This window comes from Pocillopora damicornis, chromosome 10 (genome assembly GCF_964200805.1).
Source record: "Pocillopora damicornis chromosome 10, jaPocDami1.2, whole genome shotgun sequence".
In the NCBI taxonomy this organism is placed as follows: Eukaryota; Metazoa; Cnidaria; class Anthozoa; order Scleractinia; family Pocilloporidae; genus Pocillopora; species Pocillopora damicornis.
Window position 1 is genome coordinate 6709385 of NC_142679.1, and position 25043 is coordinate 6734427.

The 25043-nt window shown below is 38.9% G+C and overlaps 4 protein-coding genes across 4 annotated transcripts; 2 read left to right on the forward strand and 2 right to left on the reverse strand.

Annotated features, from left to right (window-relative positions):
* The first annotated feature begins 238 nt into the window (after positions 1-238).
* On the forward strand, positions 239-14277 carry LOC113670303 (uncharacterized). The gene is made up of 16 exons (XM_027186425.2): positions 239-337; positions 447-535; positions 818-930; positions 1984-2079; positions 3200-3287; positions 5293-5540; positions 6275-6530; positions 6909-7119; positions 7771-7989; positions 8645-8736; positions 9049-9114; positions 9845-9905; positions 10166-10837; positions 10975-11250; positions 11445-12986; positions 13390-14277. The coding sequence occupies exons 1-16, from the start codon at positions 271-273 to the stop codon at positions 13419-13421; spliced, it is 4128 nt and encodes a 1375-aa protein (XP_027042226.2). The 5' UTR covers positions 239-270; the 3' UTR covers positions 13422-14277.
* Positions 14094-20041, reverse strand: LOC113670314 (dopamine receptor D1-like). The gene is made up of 2 exons (XM_089183714.1): positions 18752-20041; positions 14094-15615 (listed from the first exon to the last, which is right to left on the reverse strand). The coding sequence occupies exon 1, from the start codon at positions 19817-19819 to the stop codon at positions 18770-18772; it is 1050 nt and encodes a 349-aa protein (XP_089039840.1). The 5' UTR covers positions 19820-20041; the 3' UTR covers positions 14094-15615; positions 18752-18769.
* LOC113670360 (dopamine receptor D1-like) lies at positions 15956-17173 on the reverse strand. The gene has a single exon (XM_027186497.2). The coding sequence runs from the start codon at positions 17048-17050 to the stop codon at positions 16061-16063; it is 990 nt and encodes a 329-aa protein (XP_027042298.2). The 5' UTR covers positions 17051-17173; the 3' UTR covers positions 15956-16060.
* A 3757-nt stretch (positions 20042-23798) lies between the features above and the next one.
* LOC113670301 (histamine H2 receptor) lies at positions 23799-24758 on the forward strand. The gene has a single exon (XM_027186422.2). The coding sequence runs from the start codon at positions 23799-23801 to the stop codon at positions 24756-24758; it is 960 nt and encodes a 319-aa protein (XP_027042223.2).
* Positions 24759-25043: the final 285 nt, after the last annotated feature.

Below are 25043 nucleotides of genomic sequence, written 5' to 3' on the forward strand. Positions count from 1 at the left end.
AATACCGATGGGTAGCGTATGTGTTTTCAACTGGGCGCCCTGGAGTATCACTGTAATTTGGCGGAAATGTTTGCCCAAAATGATTCTCTCTATCAGTTGTTTCATTCCCCTTACCAACTGAGGAGAGCACCTTTAAATAGCTTTCCGTGATATTCATGATATCATCTACTTTAAAAGTAATTCATTGTCTTCAGGATCATGTCAGTCAAAAGTCACGTTTCCTTACTCGCCCCAGACTTCTGTGGGCGTGGTTCTAAGGGAAAAGCCCGGATGTTCCCGGCTTCGTCTTGTGTCGTCATTGTACTCAGTCGGCCATCTGTTTTGGCTGACATGGAAGGTACTGTTGAACGGCCTTGTAAATATGTTTTCAGAGCAACTTTGACGATTGTTTGAGGTATCTTTGGAAAGGTGAAATATTGCGCTTATCATATTTTTCTGGCTTGCAGAGATCCGAAATTGGTGGGAGGTACCATCGATAGCACATTTCTGTTCGTTGTTCCGCGCCGCTTTCGGATTGACTGACTTCGAAATCGAGGTACGTACGAAAATCTGCAATTATCTTTTTGTAGTAAGGACCGCGCTTTTTTTTCCTGATCGTTCACCGATAATATAATTTTGAAAGTTTGAATTGAAGGTTCGTTTATTCTTAAGCCTTTGACCTTTCTTCGCCCAAACTATTTCGTGCATTGTTTATTTTAAAATTTGAATTTACGGTGCCAGCTAAAAACTGGTAGCAAAGTTGGAAGCTTAGACGGACATATATCGTTTGTGCCCTGTCACCTTTAAGTTTAAAAAGACATTGTTTTACTTCCCATAGGATTTAGAAGATGCACTTGTCATTGATGGCTCTAATGAAGAGGGAAACAACCGATTTTTGGCCGATCTTCATGCTCGATTGTTAAGGGGATTGTATGGAATAAAGGATATAACGTAAGACAGTTTCAGTTTTTACTGTATTGTATTCTACTTCATCCTCTAGCTTATCCTTTGACCATTTCTTTGAAAATGTCTTAACAACGCATTGATTGATTTTGTTTGTGTGATTACACGTATTTACTAAAAATACGAGCTTTTAGTTGATTTCGTGTGCAAACGTGAATGTTCCTAATTCATTCTAACTCCGACCGCCTCATGGTAATTTTCTTCATTGTCTAATCATGTAAGCCATGTTTTCAAAAATGAAATTATCTGGAATCGGGAACTGTGTAAATATTACTCTTACGATGTTATTACTACGTTATGAATGAAGTCTTCGACGAAGAAACTTTCCAGACATGAGAAAATAGTTCTGGGTCGTGTTCCGTTCGCCGAAATTGTCAAACGAGTAATTCTAGTATTTTATTAATGCTTGCACGATTTTATTATGGAGTGATAGCAGATCTGTTTGCCAGCAGGTTTATCAGCTCTACCGAACACTTTGAGAAATCCATTTAGCGTTGTTAAGCCTTGATGATTTGTTTGAAACCATTTTTTTCGCTCATCGTGTTCACGACAGGAATCGATTTGAAACAAATATCTACAGCCTTTCTCATCTTGATTGAGTATCAGTTGACGATGTTGTACCACAACGGCTCGGCAGCTTTCTCCTTTGTGGAACGAAAATACTCTTTTTTGAGATTTTTCATAAAAGTAGACGATCGTAACGAAGAATCTTGATTTCATTGAACTAAATTGGAACCCAAAGTTAAATCTTTTTAGTCGGCTATTAAAAATGGAGGGACAAACGTGCGATTTGATATTCTGACACGTGAAATATTTATTGAGCGATCCTATTGAAAATTTATACCTTGGTATTCGTTATTCGGTTTACTTGCGAATTTTGAGTTATATTTAGAGATTTGTGGCTTAGGAGAAGAAATTTGTTTTGGCGGTGAGATTAGTTCCCTAACTATTTAGGCGAGTGGAAAATTTTCTCTTGAGAGTTTAGCCAAAGCTTCCTTATTTAGTTTAGCGTATCGTGACAGTTTCCATGTTTCCTTTTAGGGCCGAGAATTTCGAGCCATATTTGTCACAAGTATTGAAAATACGCTGGGAAGATGACCTAGGAAAGAAGAACCCTCTGGCGGATAAAGAATACAGGTATTTCGGACAGCTATTTTATGCCTTTGTTGATTTGCCTTGCTCCATGTGGCCGACAACGCAGTATTGTCTATGGCAGCGAAATATGATTAAACGCGTGTGTGTACCCAGAAAGTACGCTTTCGTTTCTAGTTGTTGGAAATGGCCCAAATGCTCACCCGTTCTCATTTTTTCATCAAATTTAGAGTAAAAGTTTTAAACGAAGAGGATAAACCCTTTCTTTTAGGCAATTTGAAAATTAAGTTGCTGTTTTAGTGAGACACAAATTGCTTTGAGTATCTTTGTAGAGGTTGATGTGTTTTCTAAAATTCCCAGCTTGTTTTGAAGCCATCTTTTTTGTTAACACCGGTTGAGGCGCAAATTGTTCTCTTTATTTCATTAAAATGGTAAACATTGAGAATATATTGCATATGACAGGGCAAGCTAGTTATGTTTTCATTGACAAGGCACTGTTTTTTAGTCATAATATAGTTCTCTGAAAGTTCAAAACACGTGTTGTTTTGCAGTAATTTGTGATGTACTCATTCAGCTGAAAATTACCTTCTCTGATCTTTAATGTACAGAGTTATGCTCCACAATCAGGAACTGTGATAAATCTTCATTAAAAATTGTAATTTCTTACTTCTGAAATGTTTATCATGTCTCAGTGTCAAGAAATTTAACCCTACTTGACAGTAAATACTTGGGTTTGACGGAGTGTATTGTCATTGGAATAGTAATATTTTTGTTCTGGCCCACACAATTCTGTTTATCAGCCCACTTTATGTTTTGATACCTTTGTTACGATTGTGCTTATGGAACTGAACAGTACACATTAAAAAAACCTGTATTTTACCTCGAACACATTCAAGAGACAATTATCTCTCTGTAGATCTTGAGTACACTTAAATGCTCTCCAGTGACTGAAAGGATTAGAGGAAAAATGATAGATGGCCCATTGTTGAGGGAGAAAAAGTGTTTACTGATTTGATTACTGACGGGTGACCTTCACTTTTTTTTTTTTTTTTTTTTTACCAATCTTGAAATCTCTGATATTTGGTAGTCATTAAAATTCTTGCACAAGTAACTTTATCTCTTTATATTGTCCCTGAAATCAATATTAACCTTTTTTTATCCGCAGCAAACTTTCAACAAGAGAAAAAGTTGAGATTCTACACAACCTTTGTGACTTTAGACTTGATGTCGAAGATGTTCCTGAGTTACTGAAGGTAAGAAACATTCTTCTTTTTAATCCAAACAAAAATTTCCCCAGTAGATATTCCAAAATATCCTTTTGGCCTTCAAACTCGCCTTCACATGCTCTTTAATTACAATCCTAGTGTTACAAATGAATTATAATAATGTTATCAGACAGATATTAAGTTTTAGATTTTAATTATAAAATCTACAAGTTTTGTGAATGTCAAGGGAAAAATTTTTATGCCAAATGAACACTTTTTGATGAGTTTCAGTCATAATTCTCAAAATCAAAGTCTCAAAATCAAATGATGGATTTTTGATTGGAAAATATTGTCAAAATTCTGCCACAGCCTAAAGGGTGGTGAATATTCAATTTCCATGTGATGAGGCTGGCATGGATGGAATCTGAGCAGTTGTACATGTCTGGTGGAATTGTGTATTCTTGTCCTCCTGCAAAATAGCACCTTACAAAGCAGATAGGATTGTTGAAGTTTTGTTTTACAGTTTTAGAGCATTCTTTGTTGTTTAAGGATAGTGTAGATCATTGCAAACCTTCATTCATTTTTGCAAAAATGCTTTTTTTTTCTAACCCTAAGGGCCAGTGCTCTTTACACCAGCCATTTATAATTCACCACACAATTAAATTCACCTCTATCAAAATCTTGTCAATAGGCACCATTTCTATACTCCTTGCTATCATACTTGTGTTAATGAGTAACTCCCATTTTTTTTGCATAAGAATGTTGTTGAAAAAGTAACATTTACAGTGCTTGTCCATCTTGGAACATAAGTGATAAATTAATTTGCTTTAAGGTTAGTGAATGTGTGTGAAGCTCTGGTTGGCAGTACAAGTGGGTACTAGGCATGCAGTTGAACAAGTAGGCATAGGGTTGGGATACCTTTGAGTATTACAAGTTTCAAGTAAATAGATTTTATGGGCCTACTGGTGTGATGAGAGCAGATAATGATGAAGTATTTGACCTACCCCATGTTACACTCTAGAAATAGATTGGAACTAAATAAGTGTGTCAATGAAATGCTTCATGGAAAGACTAAAAGTGACTTGTAATTTTAAAACTAGCTATCCTCAGTAGCGTCAAAATTATATGAAAATATTGGCTTTCAGGTGAGTCATTGTGTACGTAAACAAGACTTAGCCCTCCATTGATCACAAGTCTAGAGTTTTCTTGTTTTAATTCCATGTTTTTGGTATGCATGTGGTTAGGATGTGAATTCAAGCATTACTGTGACACTTTTATCATTCTCTCCATGATCTTGCTTCAGTAGTTATCCTATTTTGGATTTACAATTTCCTAGATTTTAGCTATCTAGACACATATCAGAGGTTAAATAGATTGGCTACTTGTCAAATCATATTGTAATGATATATTGGTACTGTATTGTATTTCTGACAAGATGGAATGGAATTACATGGCTGTATATTAATCGTTCTGTCTTCTGTGGTAGAGGAATTCACTTCAAACACTCAGATAATCTTTCTTTCCGTGATCAAGTCATTGAACTTTGATGAACTGAGTTTTTTTAGTTGCGTTTTATATCCACTTGACACAACTTAGAATACTTGAGGGATAGACTGGCAGGAATCTCGTATTTCTGTAGAGTCATCCAGTAATGCTTCTAAATGTACTTGTCCAGTCACGTTTAAGTGCCGATGTCGTGCAAGCTCTCATCCTTGGTTATATTTTACATTTCTTTCTAAAATCTGGCAACTTTAGAGGGCCCTTATTTACGTGGTTTTAAGAGACTTATGAAACTTTGCAGATATGTTGCTTGATAGAAAAAGTTGATTTTGTGTAGTAGTGTCAAAGGTGTTGATCTTCTCCAGTATGTACATTTGAAATGTGATAGGATGATGCAATTTTGCTCAATTCTTTAGTAATGTCATGATTCCCAAGGATCAAAAGTAGGAAAGTAAGATAATAAGCACTCAGAAGGTGGCCATTCAAAGGTTCATCATTGTATAGCGTTATTAGCATGTGTTCTTTGTGTTTTAAAGTATTCATTATTTTTCAGGGCTTAGATGCAGATAGCTTGCGAGTAGAACCACTGGGATTTGACGCCGAGGCCAGAACTTACTGGTACTTCTACGGCACTAGATTATATCGTGAACAAAAGCCTGAACAGTCTGATAACAAAGTAAACAAGAAGTCTAAGAAAAAGAAAAAGATGGAGGGAAAAAATAAGAAGAAGAAAGGGAAAGTGAAGAGGAAGAAGAAAGCGAAAGGATCATCATCTGACTCAGAGCCAGATTCTGAATCAAGGTAAAGATGCCAATGGAACTACATTGTATTTCATGCACTGTACATGAAACAATCATCCGTATTCTCTTTCAATCTTCTCTGTGCTAAACCATTCCAACCTTTTTTTTCAGTGTCTTCTTTTTTGTTTTGATTTTTGTTGTGGTTCACATTTTCTTCCCCAGCCATACTTAGATAAATATTCTGTTGAGATTCAACATTACATGTAGAATGAAGCAGTTTTCTACTGTTCTTATTGAAAATTAATCCAACTGTTGTGATGAGAAAAGGGGTGTAGGTTGTAAACATGAAATTTCATAGACTCTGGGAAATTGTCCACTTCACATCCACCAATTAACCCTTTACACCCTAACATCAGTATTCATAATCTCCATACTGTTCCCTGTTTATTTACTAAGGTGTTGACAAGGAGATTTTGTCTAACAGTGAAGAGTATCTTTAGTTGTTGATCATTTACCCCTTCACTCCCAAGATCACATAGTAATTCTCCTTTCTGTCTGCCATGAAATTCTTCTGATGTTACTTCAGACTAATCGCCTAATATTTATTTTTCTTTATTCTCATCACTCATCTGCTTGATGCTGTGTTGATATTGTAAGGAGAAATTCTGTGTTGGTCATATGAGTTAAAGGGTTAAGACTATTGTACTATGTTTTCAGTGGGTACTGTCTACATGCACTGTAAGACCTGAGTGATTGTGCAGCTCTCAATACTTATTCAGCTACTTGTTTTACTAGTCCAAGCAGTGATATGCCCAGTAGTGATTATGCTGATGATGAAGATGACGATGAGGAGCAGGAGGTAGATTCAGAAGGGAAGGAAGATGGCGAAAAGAAGCCTAGACCTTCATGGACAGTTGTGTGTTCCACAGAGGAGGAATGGCAACAGCTGGCCGAGTCATTTAAGAAAAGTAAAAACAAAGATGAGAAGATGCTTTATGAAACACTCAGTGTCGACTTTGTTCCTGAGATTGGCAAAATGATCGAAGCAAAGGTACAAGTTTAAGATATTGTTGTTGAGTAGTAAAACCATAGTAGTGTTTACAGACTTTCCACAGCATTATGCAGTGTCTGATGAAAAGTGATAGAGCCAAAGACAAGAATAACGAAGAAAATGTTCATATTTTAGGGTAGAGTGAGAAAAAGTTTAATTTGAAAAGTTGTGACCCCTTGAGGTAGATTTTCCATTGTGCCATGCTCGTGAAAATGTTTTGATATTTTTCTCAATTAGACAACCCTCCCTAATTACTCCTTAGAGTATCAACCCAAAAAAATCACATGTTAATGTCACAAAAATAAAGGAAATTATCATCATCTAAAGAAGTAGCTCAGAGCACTGATATTTTTTAAAAATCTTTACTCTTTGACACAGGATAAAGCCATGAGGAAAAAGCTGCTTATGGAAATGGCACCTCGGCGGGCATCTGACCGAATAGCTTCAAAAGCACAGTCCAGAGAGGAGGAGGAAATACAGGAGGAAAGTGAAAGACAACGGGAACGAGAAAGGGCAGCTGAAGAGAGAAGGAAGGAGGAGGAAGAAAAGCAGCGTGAAAAGCAGCAGCAAGCTGAGAAAAGACAGCAAGGTAGGGGAACATTGTTTTCAATTGGTTTTGACAAGTTTGAAATGTTCCGCATCAAGGATTTGTAAACGTTTGGAAGTGTGTTTGCTTATTTAGATTACTTACTGAAAATTCTTGAAAATGGGGAAACAACTCAAGACTTGGAAAAAGTTGGCAAAGTGAATGCTGTGACTTGTGAATATATTGGACGACAATTAAAAAAAGTTACAAAAATTACATCAATCAATGGTGTGGTTGAGATTGTCCTTCTGGAATACAAAAGTACATTAGCAGGACAAGTCACGAAGAAAAATTTTGAATGCTGTTCATAAAATCATCATGACCTCTGATGTATGAGGTTGTGTTATTCCTTTGTTTGGTTAGTGGGCCAGACTCTGGGTCAGGAGGTATTGGGTTCAAGGCATGGTTGGGTCAATGTGTTACATTGGGCAAAGCACTGTACTCTCACAGTGCCTTTGTCTACCCAGGAGTATAAATGGTGTACAGGTGAATTTTCAGGAAAGCTTGATTAAATTCTGGAGGGTAACCTTGTGATGGATCAGCATCCCATCTAGGGGGGAGTAGTGAGTCATGCTGAGAAAACCATGATAAGCTCCAGCTAAATGGGCCACTTGGCTCGTGTGCAGACTTAACCTACATAATCTCCTTTTTCAGAGAGAGCCAGAAGAGCGCGTATGCGAGAAGAACGGCAATGGATGATGGCTAATGGTGAATTTGTTCCCGAAGAACTGAAATCAAGCTTGTCTAACATAGAGGAGAGCAAAGACAGTGAAGAAGGAACCAGTACACGAACTAGTACACGATCAAAACAGTCAGGAGAGGATATCGGCCTTGAAGACAGAGATGAAGACTTGTACACTGGAATGTATAAAGGTAATACCGCATATGAAAAGTTTTTGCTACGAATAACAGTTGAACCTGTAGGTTGATCATTCAGGTGAGGGTTGTCCTGAAAAGGGCAATTCTCCTGACTTCCACCTAAATGGAAATCATGATCCTCAGTGTAAGGATGTGACTTTTGCTTAGGTTGTTAAAATACTGGTCAGTGTCACTGATGACAGTGCTTTTCAGACTGTCACCCAGCTCACAATACACAAACAGCTGCTTCTCCAACCTTATTCCAAGGGACCTCTCTCCCTCTTCCTTTAAGGAAGGACCCAGTTGTGACTGGTCATGTGCCCATGCAGACCAAAAAATGCAGCAGGGAGAGTGGGTCTTCAACTTAAGTTTGTCATCAATGCAATAAAATTCTTGTAGCAAGAAAAACAAATTGTGAAAGCTTTTTCCAGTTAGTATGGACAAAAAGTTATGCATGAGCCCCTCCCTTGGTACAATTGTTTTTTACTATCTCCCCAGTTCTGGGAGACACATGACCAGCTGCAACCAGGGTCCGTTATCAAGGGAATCGAGAGGACCTTGGGAACAAGGTTCCTGCTTCTCATAAGTTCAAAACATTCACTGTAATTACAAAAACCTTTGGTTCTTTAGTGTCTATTCATAAAATGTTGAATTTTTGTTTTTACCACAGTTTTGGATGCTTTGAAAAAACACAATAATGCATGGCCTTTCCTGGAGCCTGTGGAGGAATCTTATGCCCCTCAATACTACGAGATCATAGAGGTGAGCAACAAGGATGCTTTTGCTTTTCCAACCTTTGAAATGTAATTCTTGCTACTGATGTCCATATGCTTCTTTGTTTTCTAGTTCTGTGAATTGGTTGTTTTATCTAAGCAATGTCCCCTACAAATAGTTGATAGTTTCTGAAATTGTTAGATCAATGTCAGCTCTGAACACCTCCACACCTACCCCTCCCCAAACCCAACATAGAACACTGATCGTGATATGTTGAGCTTTCCCCTCTTATCAAGTAAGAGTTTATAGCCTTTCACATTCATGTATGAGCTAAACCAATAAACTGCATAACTCTTGTAGGAACCAATGGATCTGTCAACCATTGAACAAAAGCTTGATGAGAGTAAATACACCACTTTGAATGATGTGAGTGCATGCTATCATTACACCATTAATAAGATACATGAAAAAAATTACTCAGTTCTGATTGGTTAAGATGAGTGCAGTTTTCAAGTAATTCAATGCAGAAGAGTGTTAATTCAGTGCAGAAAAGTTACAAACCAGACTGAACAATAACTTGAACTGTTTAGCCAGACTTTGAGCTCTTTTGCACCTTAAAGGTGTGAAAATATCATGGCATATTATTGTTTTGATCAAATGCAGTTGTTTTGACTGAACACACAAGGTCACTTGCAGGTTGTGAATAAATTATTTTTGCACTTGATACAAGTGCTTTGCTTCCGTATAATTATGATACGCTATCTCGTATTTTTTCATGTATATTATTAATACATAATCACATGATTTTTCTTGTGCAATTTGGAAGAAATAACCACTTGCAATTTTTTTCAAAGACCACAAATTGCACCCGCCCTACAGGCTCGTGCAATTTTGTAAGTCTTTGAAAGAATTTCCTGTTGCTTGTTTATTCCAAACTGCACTTGGAATCATGTGATTACCTCTACGAACTAAAATAATTTTAAAAAAGGGGTCGATTGCCTCCCTTTGAAAGAGGATTTTGTAATTTAATTTAGGTTATGCCTGATCAGCTTATACTTAAAATGTCCTTAAAAGAAATGAATAGTGGAAGAGCAGTGAATTAATATGTTGTTGTTTTCTTGTTATAAATTTAAGTTCTTTGATGGTTGCCTTGCAGTTCAATGCAGACATGAAGTTGATGTTTGAGAACTGTTTAGACTACAATGGCCCTGATAGTAGTAAGTACATTTCCTGCTGTTTAGCAGGTGTTGTTGCTGGTTATACTCTGTATGTATCATCAATAGGGTAAGTAGAGGTTTCCAACATGGAATCCTGCATCACCCTGCTATAATTTTGGAGTGTACCAGTATGTTTTATCAGTGATGTAATTTTGACAACATCATATTACAAGAGGATCACTTAAACCCCGCTAAACTGGGATGTGTTTCTTTTTTCCTTTTTTAAACCCAACTTTTATATTTTCTCCATAAAATTTTAGTGTACACTAAGATGGCAAACAGCCTTGAGGCAGCTTTCAATCGTCAACTGAAGAAACATTTTCCTGAAGATGATGACAACAGTGATGAGGACTTTGAAGAAGAGCTTGCACGCAAAAGCAAAAAAGACAAGAGAAAGAAAGGAGAGGCAAGCTCAGGAACTGAGATGTTTGGTAGTTCTCATCCAGGAGAGGACCGCCCTTTCCCCCAACAGATGGCCCCATCTGGAATGCAGTCAATGTTTCAAAACCATATGTTACCTAACAGCATGTCAAATGGAGGCATGATGCCATCGCATCACCCTTCCAGAATGCCCTTCCCTGGTCCCCCACATTTTTCCCCTGATGGGAGACCCCTCTATCCCCCGCAGTTCTACCAAAATGCTTTTAACCCGGCTGCCTTTGCCAGATTTGGCATGTCGCAACCAGGTCCTCAGTACAACAGATTTAGATTTCCTCCAGGGAATCCCATGGGACAGATGGGTCAGCCGCAGCCACAGTCATCACATTTTCCACCACAGCGCATGCCTAGCAGGATGCCATTCCAATATGGGATGGGTGCTGCAGGTGGAAGTATGGAGCTGCCTCGTAGGGAGAATGACATCAATAGTCCTAGTCAGACTGAACAAGCCAAGCAGCTGTCCCCACAGCAGGCAGTCCCTGTCTCGACTTCAGGTGGGTCTTCCTTTTCAATTTTTAGCCTTTCAATGGCCATCATCCAATATTTCATACCAATGCAATGACTTCCAGGAGGTGGTCTCTTTTGAGAGGTCACATCAGTGATTATTTGTTTATCTTAATTTTCACCTCAGGTGAGCCCACTCCTCCTTCAATAACGGGTGGCACTGAGAGAGGCCGTCAATCTCAACAGCAGCCGCATGGAGGGCCACCTTACTACAGACCACAGACCTTCAATCAAGGTTACCTTGGCTATCCTCGAAATGGTCCTATGCCCTATAGAGCTCCAGCAGCTGGACCATACAATCAACCTATGGTACCTGGGAGGGAGCCTTGGCGCTTAGACAGACGCACTCCAGAGGCTCCCCCACAGAGGGTCCCCTCCAGAGAGGGCTCCTTTAGAGAAGAAGGTATGAGCAGATTTGACAAAAAGTCTACCAAAAGCAATAAGATAATTTGTTCTTTACGCAAGAAACCTTACCCATACAGCCACCCAGCTGTAGGATGAAAATTGTTATGTATCATAAGATTTTGTTTGTTTGTTTTGTTTTTTGTTTTCTGTTCGGTTGCCTCAACGTTTTCTTTCCATTTCATCTGTTTTCAGTCATGCCAAACAAGCCTCCTGAACTTACAAAGGCACAAGCACCAAATTTTACCGGTAACAACAAACAGGCCGAAAACGAAACTGATAGCGAGGAAGCTTATAGCGAACAAGAGGAACGGAAGGATCTCCAAACCAATGGTAGGGAAGAGCCAAACGTCGAAGGAATGCAGCAGACTAGGAGTCGAGTTCCTCCTACTCTGTCCATCAGTCATATCTTAAGCGGGGCCTCACGAGAGGATCAGCAGCCGACAGAAGGAGCCAAAATGCGAGAGGGGCCCGCTCAGGGTACACCACAGGGTGCCCTGGCCATGCACCCCAGTTCTTCACGCCAAGTTATCCAGTCACCAGAGAACAGGGATCGTGTCGCGCCATCTAACGAGCATCTGAAGAGGGTGCCCGGAAAAGGGCCCTATGATGGAATGGGAGGGCGGCCGAATTTCGATACTTCCTCTGGGCGAGGGTCTTTCGATGTTTCTCCAAACGAAGGGTTAGATAGATTAGGAGCACAAGGAGATCCTCTTCATCTGGAAATGCGCGATCGTGCATTTAGAATGAATTTTAACAATAAAAAAAATTTAGGTAACGCTGCGGAGAGTGTAATAAAGAAAGTTCCTCAGAACAGCGCTCCCGAAGCGGATGTTTACAAGAAAATGCCATTGCTAACCCCGATAAAAGAACCACCCGGCAATGATGTAGAGGACAAACGTTCCCGAGCGAAAACATTGGAAAGTGTATCTGAAAATGGACATTTAGAACCTGGTAAAACGGAGGCTGTTCCTCAGCGGATGCCCCCTGCAAATATGAACAAAGATCCTCCTAAGGGGGCAGAGACTGCGGCGCCTTTCAAGAGTTGGCCTGACTTTCAACCGGGTAGTTTTCTTCAAGAACTTAACGATGTCGGCCCTCCATCTTCAGGGGGCGTAGACAACAAACCTGCGTCCGAAAGAAATCATCGCCTCCCTTTCACTTCAATGCTGAGGGGAATAAACCCATCACAAGCCGCCAGTCCGGAGAATCGCGGTCAGTACTTAGCCTTGGAGGCAGCAAATCGGGAGAGAATACGGGAAAATATGATGGCTGGTAATTTTCTGCACAGCCCAGAGGAGAAACACGAGAGATTTAATCCTACGCGTGTCGCGGACATGAGTTCGTATGCGGCCATGTACGGAAACAAGCGCCCGTCAGACGTTTTACCTCCGCTGCAGTACAGACCTAACTTATCTGCTATGGCGCATCAACGAAACATTGAATCTGCGCAAATGCAACAGGGTGGAAATTCTCAATTTGTGGACCTGAATTCCATGCAATATCGTTACCCGTCCGGACTACCCTCCAGGGAGTCTCTTACGAGAGAGCAGATGTACTTCTTAGAGCAGCAGCAACGTCGACAGCATATGGCATCTTCTATGGATGCCATGATGGCTGGGGGCCAGCCTGAGCGTATGATTGGATTCGGTGGTATGTTACGTCAACAACAACTGTTTAATGCGGCGTACGCAAGTCATATGAGGAACGGCGAGTTTCCAGGATATCCGAATGAAGGTGGGCAGTTAGATGATATTTTGGATTTTTTCGTCATAGTCTTAGACATAAGTAATAAGTTTATTGTGATAGTTAAGACTTTTATCCTTAGAATTAAGATTTGGAAACAACTTTGTACGCTTTCTGTGTAGCAATCTTATGGTTCTCTTCGAGCTAAGTTTGAGGAAGGTGAGGTGAGAGAAGTCGCGCACAATTTTCATACACACACGTTTAACTGGTAAGAATCAATTTGTATAGCTTAACAAGCATTACCACTTAAGACACCGCTTGGTGGCTTTTATTTTATGGATTTCATACCAAGGTGTCATCGATAGACCTGTTGGTTTGAGCCTTCTTTTTAATTATTTTACTTGTCATAGAGAAGTAATTTACTCAGTCTTTTTTTTTCTCTTCATCTACCCAGAAATCCCCTCCAAGATGGCAAGATTCAGTTGACAGGATAAACATCGCTCGACTCCCAACAAAAAATATTTTTCTCATGATATTCACCAATCGTAATAAAGCAACAATACGAAAGAGTAGTTAACACAGTTCAGTAGTCCTTTTAAAAGTAATTTACCACAAATTTTGTTTTATGACTAATTCTAGTACAGTCAAGTCAAATTTTCCGTATTCTTGGTGTCCAGTTAAATCTTAGTTAGCTTGTGAGGCCAGTCTAGGAAATTTTATTATTGCAAATGTGGCAAGCTATATTAAAAAAGTGTAGCAGTGTAGGTAGAACTTTAAAGTTAGGAAGCTTGGAATTGAGATGATAATATAAATTGATTTTAGGTGTTTCAAGTTGATAACGTATGACATTTTCTTGTCGGATATAGGGTACTTACCAGTACGTGCCTCTGTCGACGCTAATATTTGCATTTCTCAGTGTACCAGTTACTGTTGGCAAGAGATTTATTAAGAATCGTCAGCTTGTTTTGAGCAGTTCTCTTCATGCATAGTTCTACTTCTGTTTCTTTTCCATGTATTGTATTTCACTTGTTGATTGTTCAACAAATTGATCGCAGTGTTTTTGTCGCGTGTAACTCTTGAAGGACACCAAATCAAAGTCTATTTCCAGTGGCAAATTTTTTAAATCTGAGATATTTGTAAGAAATGACTACCAGAACTTGAACTTCTTTCGTATTTATTTTGTACCTTTGTATATTTATACTCTTCCATAGTAAATTTTTAACTATCCAGGCAAATAAATACTGATTGTAACATAACCCGTATTTCTTTGTCCAAAAGCTTGTCGGTGGCCTTCAAACTTACTTTGCTAATTAAAGAAATCATGCATTTTATTGCGAGTGAATTGGTTGTTTGAGAGTTTATCTTGTTTGCGCTACGATAAGTCGTTGATGTACTCGGATATAGAGCCATTTGTATATCAGATGTCTGCATCTACAGTTGGACAAATTTGGCGCAAAAATTTCATCGCTTTACTTTTAGTTTCGCGCCAAATTTTAAACGCGACTGTACTACAGCACTGTAGTATAAAATACTTGTGGATTTGTCTCCGAGGAATCGCCAGACTTCAGTAAGCGAAAAGCGGATGAAACATTTTACCGTCCTATGGACGAATTTACCCTAAAACATCAATAGAAGGCAAGATAAAGGTACGATTTCTGATTATTCTCGACGTAAGAAGTCTTATTTCACCGAGTTAGGAGGCAATACCAATTCACACGTGTCAGTGTAAATTTGCTGAATTCAAATCCACTTACTGTACTTAAACGGTAGCAAATATAATTGTCTTTTCCCAAATGAATTAGGGATCATTTGTATACTTGTTAATCATAAGCAAGTGTTCGGCTAAATTCTTTTTAGGAATTCCTATACTAAGATGTATGATTTGTTCACCGGCGAAATGAGTTTCTCTCAAACAGACCGTCCTCAAACCGCATTCTTCGACCTTAACAGCCGGTTAAGGTGTACATGACACAAAATTTTGTACACCGTCTTTAGGTAACTAGATATATAATTAAGATAAAGGGTCTGAGAGTTAAGATTCTTCAAAAATACTTTTAGGTTTTTTCTTTCCGTTCGTACTTCGATTTGTCCCCTCGACCGCGCGGCCAAAAAGTCACGTGAGCTGAGGCTGTGACGTCAGGTTGTTGTACTATCACTTGACAACATGGCGGAAAAGAAAAAGCCAAAGAGGAACGGTGGACGCCATTGTGTCGCCGGAGCGCCCAACAATCAAAGCTGTACGAACATCAGCTACACGGCAGGCATCTCGATTGAATTTCCTGAGGGAAATGGGTCAAATTTGTGCGACGGCACCGAGTAGATTTCAAGGAGCCGATTTCAAAGCATGCCTCATTGTGTTTGGTACATTTCGAGCGAAGTTGTTACGAAAACAGCTTGGCATTCTCACTGAAGGGTATGGCGAACACGTAGCGGAATAGAGTCCTCATCAAGGGCTCTATTCCCACAATACACGCCATATTGTTCTTAAGAGACCAATTATACTGCATTGCCAAAATGTATGGTTGACTGTAGGTGATTTGTTGATTGGATAAACAACTTTCTTACAATTTACGTTGGGTTGCTTGGCAGCCAGGATTTTTACTTTATCCTTTGACACTCACCACAGTCTCAGCAGAACTTTCCACTGTCTCCTCATCCGGTGGAGTGACTGACCAGCGATCTATTTAATAACAAAATGACACTTTATCCCCAAGAAGTGCCTAGAATCTGAGTTATCCCTACAGCATCAATGCTCAATCAAGAATTGAAACCATGAAAATAAGAAAAATGATTGCAAACTGAATAAGCTTGTCATTCTCCTTGTCCGTACCATAAGAAATGTTATGGCAATAGTGTGGAGAAAATAGATATTGATGTCAGGATGTAAAGGGTTTAGGAGACAGGAAACCTCTTTGGATTGCGTTATTGTCAGACAAACTAAACAGTTACAGAAAGTTTCAAATATAGAAAATAATCATTGTTTATTACCCATGATATCAGACTCAAAGAAGAGAAACGAATCGGTGAATGCTGAATTTTAATTCCGTTCAATTTGTTGACACAAATGACCTGCAGACATTTCCTAGATATTTCCATATAGCGCATTGAAATTTTGCCGTCAAGTTCTACGCACATTTAATTAAAGTTTTGACAGCTTGTCGAAACTCCTTTCGATAAAAACAGTATATTAGGGGATTCATGGATGATTGCAATAAAAGAAAAGTCACGGAAATTTTTCGGAGGATAGGAGTTACTAATTCTGGATGGTTGAAGAGATAAAAAGCGTAATAAACTGTTCTGGGTAACCAACAGGCTACGGAAATAACAACTATTAAAACACAAGAAAGAGTTCCTTTTCGTAAATGAAGATACTGCATACGAGTTTGCTTTTTCCACCAGACTCCACAACTGGTCCTGTTGAGCACTGTTACCTTTTGTCTTTGTTTTTTGATGGCGATCAAAATTGTTATGTTTATAACGGACACGATTACTATCGGAAGTATGACAAAGACGATGAGTAAGATGTATGAATAAGTTCTGTTGAGCTTCTCTACAACGTTCTCCGGCCGAGTGTGGGACCAAATGTTCCTGAGCGAGGCGAGAAACAGTGGAGTGAGCCACACAACCGATAAAATCACACGGAGTTTTCTTCGCGACATTTTGACCTGGTATTTGAGTGGCTGAAAGATGGCCAGATGTCTGTCGTATGAGATGGCAAGTAAATTGAATGTGGATGTGAGGAGGCACACATCTTTGCCACCTTCGAAAAACCAACAAAATTTACTCAAGTTGTAAGAGCAACCAGTGCAAAAGGTGGCATAACCAGGCGTTACTATCACGGCCATTGCAGCGTCGCAAATGGCCAAGCTCAGCAGAAGCAAATTCATGTAGCTCCGCCTGAGGTTTTCGAACCGTAAAAACGTTGCGCAAGTGAGGGAATTTCCCAGCAGGATAAGAACACCGAATACACCGTTTATGATCCAAAAAGCGAAGTCAAGCTCTCGGCTACAGTCTCCATTAGACTCGAGTTCACCTGTGGGTGGGTTAAAGTCTGGAAAATGTACCGGATAATGGCTAGAAAACATAGTTGAATTATTTGAAGACACTTGCGACATTGCCAGTTATAATATAGCGAAAAAAGAAAAAAATTAATGGGTCTCCGTCAGCAGGTCGAAAGCAACTAAATGGAAAAAGGACCTTTCATCGCATTTAGCCAAGCAAGCAAGCACAAAATTTAATGCAACGGATAAGCATGACTTGTTATAGCACTATTAGCTTCATTCAGCTATTCCGGTAGTTGTTTTCAGGCACGCTTAGGACTAAAATTGTAAATAACAGCCGCACAAGGTGTAGGACAAATTGAACGTTGACGTCATACGCAAAAGCTGTGAGAAGTGTTACAGATGTCAAACAAAGAGAGAGCAATAATATGTGACTTGACAATCGCAATTTTAATTTTGAAACTTCCGTTGCAGCATCAGAATAAACATCAGAAGAATCACTTAGTTTCCAAAAGCGCTTTGGCTCGCTGAAAGGTGCACATGTTTGAAATGGTATTGAACATGTATAAACACGCGCGAGTCACATGATCACTGAATAGTTCCGCTTACAGGAGAAAAATGTGAATTGACTTCAAGATATATATGTTATAATTCGCGCTGAAAGGTTCAGGGAAGCTCGTGGACAGCTATACCCGTTTTGATAACGTAAACGGCGTCATTTAGACTTTGTCGCTTTCCCGATATCTATTGCATTTAGATGGATCCTGACAGACCTTCTCAGTTCACTGCCAACCAGTCCTTTGGTTAAAATTTCTCTTTTTCAACGACCTCATCGGCTAGAAACGTAGGCTCGCTGCAATTTATTCCTCATGCATCTCACAAATAACAAATGTCATTAAATTTTCGCGCCAAATTTGAAGTGTTAAATAGCGGAAATTGGAGTAGTGGGGACCAAGAGTACAGAATTAATGGAAATATTTCATCTCATTTCAAAGTTAAACAGATACCGATTTTGTAAGTGGCGCTGGATTTTAAGGGACTTTAAAAAGGCATTCTAAGAACTTCAAAATTGCAAATTTAAAGGGACTTGAGAGGGACATTGTAAAGGAGCGAAAAATTGGCGTCAATTCTAAGGGACCTTAAGAGGCTACTTTCATGAACTTAAGAGACGAAGGGACTAAGAGAGGCGTATTAAAGAACTTAAGATGGCGATTTTAAGAGTCTTAAACGTGGAAATATAAGGAACTCAAAAAGGCGATTTAAAGGAACTCATTATATTTACAATGTTGATTTAGATAGGGCGATACAAGAGCCTTCATCAAGTTTAGCGATTTTGCGCTCAGTTACAGTTGTAGATCCGACTGAACAATACTCATATAGGCTTTATCAATTATAAAAAAACAGATAAAGCAACTCTCGTTGTCGCTTGAACACATTTCTTTATCTTCATGAATCCCCAAAACCCTGCCGTTCTGAGAAAATTTAGATCTGTAAAGCAAAAAACCGTCTGCTAACTGGCGCGTGCATTTCAGGAAACTCATTTGCATGTCGAGTATCAACCATTGAGTGACGAGTTCTAGAAATTTTTTTGTCGTTTGCTAATAGCTGATCTTACTCAGTCCGCTTGGTTACAGAGATTATCGTAACTGCCACGTAGTTATCCTCGAAGTTATCAGTGGTTTAGAGGGAAGCATTTTTTACGGCCTATTACCGAAAAAAAAACTACAAGCTAAAATTTTTACGGAATAATATCGCCTTTTCGCACATATCTGACAGACGAAAAAACAAAAACGGATAAAATTTCTATATACACACCTTAAATGAATGGTACAATCAACGCTGCCTTTTTATCAGCCGACGGGCCGCTTGGCGGAAGTCGTTTCTATAGAAAGAATATATCGCAGGATTCACTGAAGATTGAATGAAAAGAAAAAACAATGATAGTTTCACAAGTAAAGGACTCGTTAAATCTCTTCGACCAAAAAGAATGCACATATTCAGGAACTGCCTTGGAAGCCACGAAATAATGAATATTAAAACCACTAAAACACACGACATTGTTCCCTTTTTTCGGCGATATGCGTTCCTCCGATTTTGCTCAATGATAGTTATGTTACTTGTAAATTCTTGGTTAAGCCCCGAAGTTGGCGCAGGGTCGGTGTGAGAGAGCGACGTACCCTCAATCATGTCTACATGGATTCGCTTTTCATGACTCTTGATGGTTATCATAATCTTTAGGTTAACGATGAGCAAAATAGGAACCGGCGAGAACCCAAACACGGTGGAAAGGATTGCATTATAAACCAACTCAGCACTTTTAACGGCTTGTGATTCCCATGAATGCTGCCAAATGCTCCTTACAGACGAAACAATAAGAGGTGTTACCCAAACGGCGACAAGAACGGAGAAGACTTTGCGTTTCGTCATTGTCGATGCGTATTGCAGAGGTCGTAGAACAGCCAAGTATCTATCGTAAGTAATGGCCAAAAGGTTTAGGACTGTCGCTGGAAAAGCGATATCTCTAGCACCTCCAAATAACCAACAATATTCGCTCCTTTTGTAAGTGCAGCCGCTGCAAAAGGCAGCAAATCCAGGCACGACTAGAAGCCCCATTAAAATGTCAGCGACAGCCAAACTTATGAGGTAGATATTCATGTAATTCTGTCTTAAATGAGATCTGGACAGGAATACAACACACGTGAAAGTATTTCCAAGTAAGATGGCCGCTCCGATGATACCGTTCAAGACCCAAAAAAGAAGGTCAAGCTGGAAGCTGCAATCAAGATTATTATTCCCGGATATATTTTGTGTCTGCATCGTCTGGCTCGGGGTCGACAAAGTAGACAGCGCCGAGTCAGGATCCCAAAAATTCGAGAAATTCATGCCGATGAAAATAGAGTTTTAGTCTCCAAGGATATTATTCTTCTTCCAAAGAGAGAAGTTCTCTGACAGAATCAATAGAACTAGCTTATTTTTCAAAGTGTTGTCTCTTCACATTTCTGCTTGCCCCTCAGCTTGAATCATTCATGTCAGTTTCTTATCAAGCTTTTGTCAATCACCCACTTCATTTAACGAGACTGACGTATCAGGTTTGAATTCTAATCTACAAAGGAATCAAAGTCGAGGGTTAAAATCTCAAAAGAAAATTCGCGCAAGCGTGTGATAACCTGTGGCAGCTGCGGCAGTTTTCGGCATAGAGGGCTCAGGTGTTAATTGATTCTTTTTCCTGATATTTATTTTGAAAGCGTGTCCAAAACAGCTCCATTCAACGTGCTTGGCTTTAAACATTGAATTTTGAATATAGCCTTATATCCAGTCTGTCAAATAATGTGTTAAACACAATGTGTCTAAATCGCTGAGTTTCAAGAATAAATTACAATTTATCTAATGTTCCCTTCAAAAAAATTTCACTTAATTCTAATTCAAATTCTGATTCGTATTTATTCAAAGAAAGGATGTTTGCTTTATGCGAATTGAAAACCAGGAAATAAACTAGATAAAACTCATTTCGAAGATGAAGATTTGTGAGCATTTAACTTCTACAGAGTACTGTTGTTTTGAATTTAGCTATGACGGAAAACTTGAAACTGAGTGCTGAATTAAGCAGGAATTTTTTCAAAAATAGATTTGGAAGAAACTATATACATGTTCTAGATGTTGTAACGGAGATCTATACTCCCACTGAATAAACATGACGGTCGAATAAATTTCAACTAAAGAACCGTACAAATAGATACTGGTCATATCATATTTACTTGATAACAAGATAGTTTGAAGACTATTATTCAGTTTCCTTTTTTCGTTCACCAGAGACAAGAACAAATTCTTGAAAAAACTTAATGAAAACGCTTCCATACTATCTTCCCTATCCATAATGTTTGTTTTCAACGCATTTTGAACATATCTGAGTTAGCTTTGGAGTTGAATGCGTTTTATTGGTTTCAGTTTTTATTTTCAATTAGGATTTCTTCGATTTAACAATTTTTTTAGGGCAATTTTTTTTTTGTCACCGACAAAAACTTTGAAATTCTAATCTTCGCCAGCTTTTAGGGAAGCCTAAGGGGAGCGCAGATATAAAGATTTGGAACGTTGTCATGTTGTGTACAACGAGGATTTAAGTTACTTGGTACTCAAACGTATATCAGTTGAACTGATACATGAAGCTTAGAAGAGAGTAATCACATACAATCTTATGTTAGAAATTAGGTGTCCAGAGCCTCTGATGAACCCTTTAACTGCATGTGTTTGATAGAAATTCTATCGTTAAATGTAAAACACTTACCGGCCGATTACCCGCGGGTAATCTGTTAATTTTTCTACAAACAGTGGTTGATGCGGGAAGGTGCGAATAATACGATAATTTTTAAAGCATCCGGTCTAGTTTAAAGACTATAAGCAAGAAGAAAACAAAGATGATGAAATCCACTTAAGATACTCTTCAAAAATCGTGCGCAATGACTCATTTATTTCGCGCAGATTGTTTATTATAATAAGAGACTCGAATGCTCTCGATGAAAGCCGATGCAAATCGAAAACATGCTCTTATCTTGTCAATTTCAAAGCTTGTTTCGTTGTTAAGTTAAAAAAAAACAATTCTCACTTACACGGGAAGTGAACTTGAAAATAAAAGAATTAATTGTGAAAAGGGTGGCTTCAAAGCAATTCACACGGAAAATGATGCCGATATGTTCATTTCGTGGCGCCGCATGATTAATGGCGCGACAGAATATTCGAGAGGACCCATCAGTGAAATTTTCTTAGCTAGTACTGCCTTGAGTTAAAGAGTATTTTCCCGTTCCAAGCAATTTCTCGACTCAGCAGATCTCTCGATATCGATTCTTTTAGAGAACAGATTTTTACAAGTGGTATCATTCTCAATGAAAAAGCGAAGACAAAAAGTGTGAACAACAAAAACAATGAAGAAACTTTGTATGTAGTAATCGATGTAATGAGATAATTTTTGGTTTCGGGGAATGCGTGGTAGCGGACCTTGTCGAAGAGGTGGCTTTCACCAGCTGCAAGAACGCGGTCGCTCATAATACATTTGAATTACCACAAAGTCACAACGTCTTTTTCAATATGTCTGAGTAGAAATAATTATCTCAAAAAATAACTTCAAATACGCATTTAAACTGTGCGAAGAGCAACTTACCTCAATTAATTTAGCTTTAACTACAATCAAATCTATGCGGAAGATGCAAATATAAGCTAGGAGTATCAATTTGCGACTTTTCCTTATGCGAAATCGAGATCCATCTCATATAAAAAAGTTACAAAAATAACATCTTCATACTGGAATCCCAAACGAGACGAGGGAGTTAAAACTGACAGCATACAAGTCGCCACGTATCTGGACTTAAGTAGAGCTATGTTTGTAATTAGTATATACCACACAAGAAAAAAGTTCTTTTTGCGCCTCTGATTGGCTAATTCGGAAAGTGAATACCGAGCATTATTCACTTCCGAGTCGGTGATGACTGAGACAAAGTCGCGCCTCAAAAGTATAATTTCCGGCTATTTTTCAGTCTATATATTAAAATAACTTAACCTATTTTTTTTCTACCTTTGTGGTATATAATAAAACAATTATTTACCTCTGTGAATACCACCACGATTCACCTCCGCTTCGGTGAATAATTATTATCTACATCATTAATAAATGATGGTTCAATTTTATGAGCTTTGAAACTTACAAAATTGTCAGCTTTCAGTCCCAAATATTAGAGTTTTTTTAAATCGTATTATTAGTGATGCCATGTATACTTTGTATTAATTACAACCAGTAGGAAATAAAACCAGAGAATATCATTAACTCGAATTAAAGACGTAGGAAATTTTGGAACCCTTGGAATATGATGTTGACATTTAACCTACAACAACAAGGGTTGGTGACGATATTCCATTTTTTGTGCCTGTGAAAAATTTTCATCATAAAGTAATGAGCGTTCTTAACAAATACATAATTTCTAAGTTTGTTTTGTCTCTGTAATTTATTAATTTCCAGTGCTTTTCAATCATTGAGGTTACCCGCCATTCAGGCTTCGATCAAACTCATACGAAAATGAGGTAATTTAGTGTTATCAACTGAGTTGACAACGTAAATTGGCCACCGTAAAGAGTTTAAGGGCTGACGTTTCGAGCATCAGCCCTTCGTCAGAGTGAAGTACGAAAATGGAAATTTTAATATGTTATGTTCGATGCACAATACACCGACTAAACTTTTTCCGCCTCATAGCACTTCAGCTGTCCTCCATTAAAGATATATTTCCTTTTCAGACTTCCCAAATAAGACACGAAACATGTTATTTCAGAAATGAAAATACTCATGGATAAACAAAAATTTTGTCCGTGTTAGTTCTCAGTTACAGGGTTTTTAACTTTTAACGTTTGGGGTTGCGGAGAAGTAAAACTTTCAAATGAGCCGACCTTTTATTCCCAAAGATATTAATCTTGATAACACTTAGCTTCTTTGAGAACAAAGACACTCACCATCTAAATAAAATTTTTGGAAGGGATTTATGAACCTGTCTGTTAATTTAGATTGCTTTCTTTCAAACCGAAGGTGCTATTGTCGTGGGGTATCTCTACTTTTATCAAAAAATTAAGATTCGTTGAAAGCGACTTCCTTCATGCAGTCGAACCTGTCCGTAACACAAAGTAAACTTAAGCTCTTGCGCTAATGGGAGGGACTGCTTGGGATATATCAGTCGACGTGTAGTTTTCCTAAGAGGCAATTGACAACTAGTTTACCAATCGACAACTCTACTGGTTGGAACCTTTAATCAGGCTCCGGCAGTCTTCGCTCAAAGAATACCATCTACGTTTTGGTAAGAAATCAGTGACAACTGCCTGACGAACCACTATGATGTTTACGAACGATTCACTACAGCCGATGTCGAATGAAACCGAAAATCATTTGTCGTGCGATCAGATGTTAGAGAAGACATTCATAATCCTTAACTCCATTACAGGTGCAATCGTTGTTTTTGGTAATGCAGTGGTGTTTTTATCGATAGTGTTTACTTCGCGTCTTCGACAGCAAAAGGTGAACTTGTTTCTCGCGTCTTTGGCTATCGCGGACATGATAATGGGCGCATTTGTGGCTCCTGGCTATGCAACATTTTGCTTGGGTTGTAGGCAGTACGCTGTGAGTAATTACTGCTGGCTTCTTGAATTTCCGAAAGACGTTGTCCTCGCCGGGAGTATCACTAATCTATTCGCCATTTCCTTCGATCGCTATTTGGCAGTTTTCCGACCTCTCCAATACGAGAACGTTATGACCAGACGTCGATGTGTAAACATTCTAATCGCGGTGTGGAGCGTCTCAGTCAGCACTGCTGTCGTGCGCAGCATTCTCTATCTTACAATAACTGGCCCCGAAATAACTGCAGTCAACGGGGTTTATAATAGCATACTCATGGCAGTTGTTCTCGTCACTCCTTCCATAATGGTTTCCATTATCAACATCAAAATCATAATAGCGATCAGAGTACAAGGTCGTCAAGTGGCTGTGATGCGAAACCCACAGGATGTAAGTGATGCTGAAAACCTTGAAGAAATTCGAGCAGAAGCGAGCCGGAAACGAAAAGGGACCATTGCTTGCGCCCTCGTGGTTATAATATTTGTGGTTTCGTGGATTCCACGGATCTCATTTAACATCCAATACCTAGTCAGTGGAGACACCCATGAAATTGACGCACTGCTGCAAAAGCTGTCTATGTTTTTCCTTCTGATGCAGTCTTCAGTGAATCCTTTCATATATTCGTTTTACAGAGCTGACTTCCGACAAGCCGTCGCCAGATTACTGAGATTCGGTACTTAAGGTATGGAGCAAGTTCCCGTAGCTTACAAAATCGTTTGATACAGAGCATGCGCATTGTCGAGCAGGAGTGAGAAAAAGCGGTTGAATTCGCAAGGAAGGCAAGCATGCAAAAGTATCCGTATACGAGTTTTCTTGGTCTTCCTTTAGGATTTCTTTAAGAATAGGAAAATCTCAAGAGAGATCTTGAAAACTAAACTCGGTGCCGAGAAATTTCAGAATTCCGCGCGTTTTGAAACGTTTTCATCTGGTCCCCAAAAACTGACTAACTCGACATACCATGGCTTG

Excerpts from the sequence above, each read along its gene's own strand:
- LOC113670303 (XM_027186425.2), top strand. The coding sequence starts at position 271 with ATGTTCCCGGCTTCGTCTTGTGTCGTCATTGTACTCAGTCGGCCATCT. Across the intron at positions 536-817 it reads TGACTGACTTCGAAATCGAG|GATTTAGAAGATGCACTTGT; the intron begins GTACGTACGAAA and ends TACTTCCCATAG. Across the intron at positions 7,120-7,770 it reads AGCTGAGAAAAGACAGCAAG|AGAGAGCCAGAAGAGCGCGT; the intron begins GTAGGGGAACAT and ends CTCCTTTTTCAG.
- LOC113670360 (XM_027186497.2), bottom strand. The coding sequence starts at position 17,050 with ATGTCGCAAGTGTCTTCAAATAATTCAACTATGTTTTCTAGCCATTAT.
- LOC113670314 (XM_089183714.1), bottom strand. The coding sequence starts at position 19,819 with ATGAATTTCTCGAATTTTTGGGATCCTGACTCGGCGCTGTCTACTTTG.
- LOC113670301 (XM_027186422.2), top strand. The coding sequence starts at position 23,799 with ATGATGTTTACGAACGATTCACTACAGCCGATGTCGAATGAAACCGAA.